Here is a 9498-nt window from a genome sequence, read left to right as displayed (position 1 = left end):
AATATTGAAGCATCTTGCAAAAACAAATAAATATTTATGAATTTTTTGTTATTTTCATTATTTAGGCTTTAATATTTGTAATTTATATTTCCACTTTTCTAGCATTTATGTTTTGGTTTTTATCAACACAACTTGTCTAAGATTGTTTTTAAAACCGTTTATATTAAAAAAAAATTAGTTGATGCAGCTTTTATTTTTGTTATTGTGAACTTTCGCTTTTAATTCGCATTGACTTTTTTATTTTTGAGTTTTAAAATTTGCCTCAAAATTAATAAGTCATTTATAAATATCTCAATATATTAAAATTTTCCGGCCGCTTAAGCGCTTTAATCACACACACAAACACGCAACATAAAATTTATATTACTGCCACAACACTCTTGCACTTGCAGCGAGTTCTCCGCGCAGTAAAATAARCGGTTTGCACCACAAAGCGTCTTTTGTTTACACTCCAGCACAAGTAGCACGATGATGCAACAATTTGTTGCAACAGCACGTCTCACTGTCTCCGTGACAATTGGACTTTCTCAACGAAATCGATGTTTTCTATTGAAAATATCGCGCCGCACTGAGTGCGTTCGGCTAAAAKGCGGTCCTCACGACGCTCACCATCGATCAAATGAGGAGAGTCCGCGGCACGTACAGGAAACCGCTTGCGAGCGCCAACACTTTCCTCAKTTTGCGTTTATAAACATTTTCATTTTCACTTTGCCACTCTCAAATTTGTGAATCTAAAGGTAGTAAAGTAACCAAAACTGCGATGGCCACTAAGAAAAATCGATAAACAAACCGAAAATAAATAAATAATCAAGAGTTGTAATAGCGACAACAACAGCAARTGAAACAGCATGTTGCCGCACTATGCGCTCCAAATTATTTTTTTTTACGCTTTGTTGTTGTTTAGTATATAATTAGCYGMATTTCGTTCGTCGCGGCGCACCACCGCCACTTTGGCGGCTATTTTTGGCGCACCCACCGCAGGCACTTGGCTCGCTCGCCGTCGACTGGCGCACGACCGCCCGCTTTGGGTGACTTAGTGAAAAATTTGGCAGCATTTGACATTCAAAGAGTCCGTCCGTAAGTRGTGCGAGATAAAATCGCCATAATATTTAATATGCCAAAAATGTATTAGAATACATTTGAAATGCCAKAGGAATGCACACAAACACTCATACTCAGCCATACCTCATAGTAAATTCGACTGTCACAGACGAAGTCAGAGAATACTAAAACGAATTAGTCCGAGTCCGTGAAGCAAAATCATTTTAAGTTCTGAGAAAGGACTGTTCTGTAATCCCTATACCGCTAAAATATCTAGCTCGGCCGATTCTGGAGAATATCTTTTATGGTGCAAAGATAAAGTTATGTCAATTGTAACAGAGTTTCAAGATGAAGTACCTCGTAATTCATAAACAACCTTTATATGGGGTTTGTCTACTGCATAAGAACAGAAGAATGGACGACTGATCTTCCAGAACTGACTAAAATTATCAGATTTTTTGGGGAATAATTCAATTGATGATTCCTATCATGCATGTCGAAAATTCTTGAAYCACCAAGGTTATTGATTAATACTTGAATTATGAGTTTGCTTGAGTGTGACCTAATTTGAAAACCTTCTTTCCTCCATATAATATTCACTGATTAAGACGAGGAAAGCTGAAATTCAGCACTCACCTCACACATTATTCAGATAAGCTCACTCTACTCAATTCTAACGCTTGAAMCAAGCTGTGTGTCCCGTAGAGGTTCGTATAAACGTACCCCGAAAGCATTACAAAAGTCTAATCTTTACTAACCACTTGAACCACAGTGAGAATGGCGATTCTAGTTTATCKAACTAAATTTTTAAAGAGATGGACTAAATCCGAACAAGTTCTGGGTCTACACTCATTGAGTGAATTTTAGAGAAATGGGCAGAGTAAGGTGACAAAGACAATCCAAGCCAACCCTTAGTAAAATCAATATCGACGATTTCGTCATTTACAAAGCTTTATTCTATAGAATAGTTAACAGAAATATTTTAGATTACCATACGAAACATTTTTAAACTATTATTTTAAACAAAAATCGAAAACATTCGGACTTGCATATCAAGTGAATAGTAACCAGTACAATAATCGGGGGGGATTTCGTTCATAAAATCACCGAAAGCTCAGTTTTCTCAGGCAAATATAGACGTAAGGCAAGCTTTTCTTAACTTTGCATACTTACTTGGAAATTATTTGATCCTCTCAGATAATATCGCAGACAACACGATCAACKAGTACTCACCTGTTTGGTGAGACCCAACCCCAAACCAAGAAGCATGCTGCCGGAAAGTGTTATTGGAAAGAGTCGAGATAATACAGATAAATACCACTGAAGTCTACGACTTAAAAAGATTATTTGAGTTGACGTAAAAGCTCTTCTATAAATGCCACATGTTGATAATACTGGGTTGAGAAATATATTTCCTTTTATTAGCCACATTCTAGGCTAATCCACTTATTGCTAAAATTACACCTTAAATCCAGCCAAAATAATCACTAATTTCGCACCTACCAGCAATCATCTGATTAATGTTCGGCAATTAATCAAAACAAAAAAGTACCGAAAGCTAAGTGGTGGCGCTTTTCATTCATGCTACGAAATCACCATCGTCGTCACGCCTAAATGGTCGACTTTACGCCCAAATTGTATCGGATGGCACGCATTTTGGCACTAAATCAACGCTTTTAATGAACTATTGTTTTTTTTTTTTATGTAGAGAATCGTCAAGCAAAAAAAGCAGAAATACATAAAAATTAAAAATTACATAAAAAAAAAAAAATAAAAAGTGACAGCTTGGTTGGCAACTGCTGCAGCAGGAAATGTTGAGTGCGTGACTGCAACTTTTTGGGTAGGGAGTTCGTTTTTCAGTAACGGGAAAATTTAAAAATGTTTTTAAAAAAGAGGATAAATTTTAGCAAAAGTGTTAATTCGTAAGCGTAAAAATTTACTCTCGAATGCAAATAGAAATACTTGGCCAAATTTTATAGCATGTATTTCCTTGAACTCTTTTTTCTTAATTATTGTGTAGCTAAATGTAATGGCCTAGAAGGACGAGAGAATTTGTTACCATCTGATCTATTGAACTGGGAAGCTAATTGAGGATTATATCAACAACCGAATTTTGTATGGAAATCTAATGTTAAGAGAACTTCTAGGAAAGTGGAAATTCAGAACATACTTCCGGAAAGTGCACAGTACCATCAGGGGACTAAGCGCCATAATCTTTCATATGGTTGATGGTCTAAATCAAAAACCACCCTCTTAGAGGACCATCCTTGTAGCTTTAGATTTGTCATAAACTTTTTACACAGTCAACCTCACAACATTACTAAAAGACATCGAAAAATCTAAGCTTACTTCAAGCTAAAGTGGTTAACTTTGAACTATCTGAACAATCATCCGTACTGTTTTCAGAACAAAATTCAAAGTTATGAGGAATTCAACAGGTGGTTCCGCAGATGGGGACCCCTCCTCCTACTGCTTAATTTCTATATTTCGAGACTCCCTCAATTTCCATCACCTCATACTCAGATCGTTTTACGATATTGAAGTCAGCGAATGGAATCGATCTTTCTCACTTCTTCCCTACAATGATCGTCATCCTCACACTTCCCGCTATTAAATCTGAACCGACTTTATTCACTACCTGAAACTTAATATCACAGTCAATGGATATAAAATTCCAACTGACAAACCTAAGATATTAGGCGTTATATTTTACAGCCTATGCTTATCCACTCCTCATATGACCGCGAATATTACCAAAGCACAGAGTCGCAACAAAATCTTTAAGTCACGTTGTTGGCAACATATAAGACAATCGGCCGGCCGTTCACTCACCATGCATGATATGGGAATCGCAGAGGAAGAAGCTTCAGCCGTGCCAAAATACTGCATTTCGTACAATTACAGGTGGTCTTCAATCGAATCCCCACATGGTAAGGYTTGCATGCTGGCAGAAAGGGAACACAATTCCTCTCTAAACTGCTTTTTCTTGGATGTTGTCGCATTGAAATTTTCTCATCTAACACCTCCTTCCCTATAGTCCAACCCCGTCGAAACAGTACAATTTCCGATCTTAATAATGACAGTCAACTTTAACCTTACCACGCATATGGGGATAACGTGACCTTTACAGCGATCACTCTCGAAAGGCAACTGAAGCATAAGGAACCTGTTTGCCAGATGTGGTTGTTTTGGGAATTTTTTGGTTTAAAGTTTTAAGATTAGAAACCTGCATTTAGAGCATTATAGTCGTGTCATACCAAACAGAGCCTTAAAGGAAGCCATGACTTTGAAACCAAAATTATTTGCAGAACTGTTAAATGCGTATTTAAAAGAAGGGATATTGCCCGATCCATGGATAGTCCAGCTATTAGTTCTACTTCCTAAACCAAAAAAGCCTCCGGAACCTTGATCATGTCGACTTCTGCGACTGAATTGGCAAGTATATGAAAGTATATTAAGAAACAGTTTGGAGTCAGGCGAGCATTATTCGATACTAATGAAGGCACCAAGASCTAATCCATATCGAGTTGAGTACAGCAAGGCTCGGTTATAAGCCACCTTCTATGGAACCTAATGTATGATGGAGTGCTAAGAAGACACAAACCAAAATCCTTACTGTGCTAGCAGTGGCTAAACACCTAGATGACCTCCGGAGCTAATGCAATGAGCGTATAAACGTTCTGCGCCAATGGTTTCCCTCAGTAAYTTTAGAACTAGCTGAGCAAAAGACAGAAAATTTACTCGTAAGTCTAGGAAGGAGGAGGAATGTATATCTCTCACCATAGGGGAGTGTGAGATTCATTTACAGCCAAAACTAAAGTACCTGGGAGTAATAGCAAGATTCTAGAGATTTAAGTAGGCGAGATTTTGCGGATTTAAGTAAAGCAATCCGGCTTTTGATGCTTTGATGCATGCAATTTGATACTGAACAAGTCCACATGAAGTTTAATGGGAAGTAGTAAACAATTTGGTGACATATGTTCAATATCTACAAAGATATATAGACGTATTCGCGCAGTCATATCATAAATAAACAAGTGGCGTGTAACCGAGAAAACCGCATTTAGTTCTCTCGCTCGATGCCACCTCCAAAAAGTTTCCTTATTTGACACCTCTTTTGGTGTAGATACTCAAATTAAGAAGCAATACGTAAAATGCAGTTGGAATGCGGAACCGCAAACGTTGCTCTGCATGTGGCACGCGCCACACATAGAAAGCATACTCATAAAGTATATTTATATATGCCTTTGTGTGTGTGTGTGTGTGCGCGCTGCACTTTGAAACGCATGCAAGTATCCACTATTCAAATTTACGATACTCTCCATTTCAAAAAATTTAAAATACTATGATAACAGTTTGAAAGCTACTGTTGCATGCAATTGTGTACTTACGCTAATCTCCTCTAGGCGGCGCTGTAGCGCCTCAATGGATGCCTTATCGTATGGCTTTTCAATCAGATCATTTATCCGCTTAAGTCCTTTTGTGACGAGTTCTTCCAAATCGATGTTCGGCTTTTCAAGTGTGGAACGCGGACTGGGGGTATTGCTGCCGTCAATCGGTTGTGGCACGCCGGGCACTTTAGATCTGAAAAATGTAGGTTTCGTGAGAGAASTTAATTTCTAGTAAAAACAATTATCAAAATTAATTTTAAAATTTTCGCAAATTTATAATGAATAAATTAAAAGGATCAAATTTCTGGACATGGCTAGAAGTGCAATTGTTGAATCATATTTATAAAAAATAATAGTTTTAATAATTCTTAATAACAGTAATACCTGGGAATGTAGTATGTGTATACCTACATATATCTACATATGTATATTGTTTAAATTGAAAAATCTTTAATTTTACAAAAGCAGACCACACTTTACCAAAAAGTCTCCAAAAATTGGAGACATTTTTTTCATAACTTTTAAATGAGAAATCCGGCAGAAATAAGTTTAAACATTTTTTAACTTTCATAAAGTATCTAAAGATTATATGCTATAAAACAATAGCGAACTTTCAAGATTCAGTTTTCTAAGTATAAAGAAGCGATATGATGTTTATAAAAAAACAACAAAATGTGTATCTGCTCATAATATCATTTCATTTTAGGAAGTGTTAAGGAATAAATTTGCTTTCTCTAAAAGTCACCAAAAGTGGAGACATGTTTATAAAAGATTTAAAAGGTATTAAAATCTACATATATATACCAGATATGTGGTTATAATTAAGTTAACTTAAGTTATCAATTTGTTCAGTTAATAATAATATTATTGGTTCATTTTATCAAAAAGTAAATTGGTGAAAAAAATTATGTTCATTGAAACTTTGAATAAGTTATGCGTGTGGATTGTTTCTGAACAACGATATTTTTCCATTTTCTGAACAAAAACTATATTTAAAGTATTTAAAAAAAAGTCTCCAAAAAGTGGAGAGATTTTTTTTTTTTTGCTTAAATGCATACAAAATTTACAGAACTAACGCTATGAATGGCATAAATTTAAATATAATCAGCATTTGCGAGCAATGTAAAACTCACTTGGCTTGCTGCACTTCACGGAACTTTTCGCGTAGAATGATCTGCGTTTTCATAACTAAGCGTGAAAGATTAMCCTGCTTGCCGTGAGTTTCCAGGACCAAGGAATCACCTTGTGATATCAAAGTGGCAGCATCGGGCGCAATTAAAAGTTTCAAGTCCTCAATGGCGCTGTGTGGAGAAATACAGTATTTCAAATGTGTATATTTTTTAATAATTTAATGTTTCTGTTAGTAATCCAAAAACAGGTAATAATGTTAGATCTACATGTGAGTATGCAGTTAAGTTGAAAAAACTTACACCTCTCCCTCGTTACACTTTTCGATCTTGTCCTTGGTCGCCTCCATTTTGCGTATCATATACTTGGCCATTTTGTCGAAAGTTTGCACACGTTGATCCAGGGGCGCGTTGTCGCGAAAACTCAGCGGGCTATCGGAGTAAGGGCTTTTCAAAGTGATATTCGAATCGTCCAAAGACGGAGAGGTGGGCAGAATTTTGCTTTCGAAGAAATTGGGTTTCTTAGCACCGGGTGTCTCAATGCGACTCTGAGTGAATAAATTGAAAGGAAACATATTTAAGTCAGTTTAAAATGTTGTGTAGAGTTCAAATAAATGCTTAAATAAAACAATCCTGAAAGCCAATCGTAACAAGCCGTTTAGTTGCTAGTGTAGAAAGTGTTGTAAATGTTTACCGTATCACTATCGGAATCAAATGTTGGTGTCATTTCTAGTGAGAATCTCGGTATATCCTCATCATCGGAGAAAACCAAAGGTTCCAAATCGTAACCTGCCTCTTTGTCAGCACTATAAAAGCTGTTGCGCGCAGGTGAATCTAGCGTGCCCTCGGATTCATTTTGAGGCTTCGCTTTCTTGGGCAACTGCTCTTCATCCAAGGCGAGCGTAAGCTGACGCCAACGCTTCGGTTGTTTCGGTGGAGAATTATTCGATGGCWCGTGCTCCTTAGCCGGTCGTTCGTCCTCATCCTCCTCCGAGTCGCGTAATATATCGCGCTCCTTCTCTATGCGTTTGCGCTTCTCATCGAACGAGATGCGTTGCTTCTCCACACGYAGGAATGGTGTGCTCGTGTTGAGTGGCACCGCACCGCGCAATTCTACGTCATCCAATAGCGGTGAGAGTGGTGGCTTCGGTGACTCACAAAGCGAACGTTTGCTTTTGCTGCGTTGTATTTCTTTGCCGTCCGCGTCAATACGCATCGAAGAATCGGAATCTTCAGAGAGATCGACAATTTGTACCGTCTCCACATATTCGGGTACAAATGGCTCCACACTCTCTAAAATATTTACGGTGTCTACGATCTCACCGATCTGTGGCTCGAATTCAATATTCTGTACTGACATTTTATCGTGTGGCAAATTTCGTTCGCGTACCTCCACCACTTTGGCGTGTTGTTCACCCTTACGGCTTTTACGTTTTGGTGGCTTAGTGGGCGCGTTGTCTGACGTTTCGATTGGCGTGGCTGTCGAGATGTGTGAGAACAGCGTGCTAGACTCTGCTAAACGGAATGTTTGTGGCGGCAAGACATCGGGTAAGACTTGTGTCACCATCGCCTGCTCTGCGGAGACATCCTTTGCTGRCGGCAATTCGACTGTCGTCTGCATAGGTGGAGACCGCTCAGGTTTGGCCGGTGAGTCGCCAGCGTTTTGTGAGTCATTTATGCCTGGTGTTCGTGCGCGACGCTGACGTACCGTATTGCTCAATACAACAATTTCAACATCAGAGTCCGTATTTTCAAGTGCACTGGTGCTTTGTGCAGTTGATGGTGGAGTTGGTAAGAGTGTTGCCAGCTCGGAATTTACATTAAAACGCGTTTTTAAAGCATCCTATGACGAATAATAATGTGTTGGTATAAGAAACACCATAAATTATAACTCTCCAATAAAAAATTGGAWGTGGAGACTTTTGTTTGTTAACTGAACTTTTATTCTGTTTCTGTTTTGGAGGTTTTATACATAATGAAAAGTGAATATTCATTTTTTTAAGTTGGAGACTTTTTAAATATAAATTTTTACATTTAAACTCAAATTTCATAGAGAATTTATTGATGGGTTGTTTAACATTATTGCAAAGAACTATAAACTTAAACTCTCCACTTCTATTGGAGACTTTTAAACCTTAAAATCATAGCACGTATATATATGGTTGATCGAAACTAGTGCAAAAAACTCTCAACTGAAAGTCTCCACGGTTTTTGGAGACTTTTTGTAATGCTCCATTTTCATATTCTAATACATAGTAGCGCATGTTTTAATGAATGTTATGATTTTATACACGTGTTGATCGTTTTGGCTAAGACTTTATTTAAACTCTTTAGAACTCAACTATTCTATCTGCTAATTTATTGTTAATTACAATTTATTAGATTAATTTCATAAATATATTTTATAGGCAATAATTTTTTCGTAGGACATTTACAATACGTTCTAAGGTGTCGTTAATAATCCCACGGCCGAAAGCAATGTACAGTTACAACCCAAAATTTGCACCCATTACACGTTAAAGTCTACATAATTAACATTATTTCCATATTTTAAGTGAATATACAATTAAAAGTTCTATTATACATTGAAATGACACCAACAAATGTTTCCACAGCAGCTAATTGGTGATACGGTGATTGGCTTTGAGGATGAAGGTGTTTTTAATACTTTTTATTTTTTTCACATGGTATTAGGCTTTCTTCCAAGAGTTAATTTGCAATGGGATAAACTTATGAGTTATGGCTTTAATTTGTTATTGTAAATGATTATTGGTGCTTGGTTACTAGGGAGTTTAAAATGTTTGTATATGAGTGAATACGTAGGTATATATATGTATGTGTACAGGTAGTATATATAAATAGTAAAAGTTTTAAATATATGAGTTTATGAATTCAATATATAATGGATATGTACATATGTATATAATATATATATGGTT

The 9498-nt window shown here is 36.9% G+C and overlaps 1 protein-coding gene across 1 annotated transcript in view; it reads right to left on the bottom strand.

The window, feature by feature from the left end:
- Positions 1 to 9498, bottom strand: part of LOC108968144 (dystrophin, isoforms A/C/F/G/H) — a gene marked incomplete at its 3' end in the record, with an annotated part of 344088 nt that overhangs the window by 272980 nt on the left and 61610 nt on the right. Inside the window, 4 exon segments of the mRNA XM_018931935.1 lie at positions 5433 to 5625; positions 6566 to 6733; positions 6863 to 7107; positions 7254 to 8402. Coding sequence (XP_018787480.1) covers positions 5433 to 5625; positions 6566 to 6733; positions 6863 to 7107; positions 7254 to 8402 — 1755 coding nt within the window.

The sequence above is a fragment of the Bactrocera latifrons genome, unplaced genomic scaffold, assembly GCF_001853355.1.
Source record: "Bactrocera latifrons isolate USDA-ARS-PBARC rearing strain unplaced genomic scaffold, ASM185335v1 scaffold_204, whole genome shotgun sequence".
Classification (NCBI taxonomy): Eukaryota; Metazoa; Arthropoda; class Insecta; order Diptera; family Tephritidae; genus Bactrocera; species Bactrocera latifrons.
This window is presented reverse-complemented; position numbering and strand designations above follow the sequence as displayed.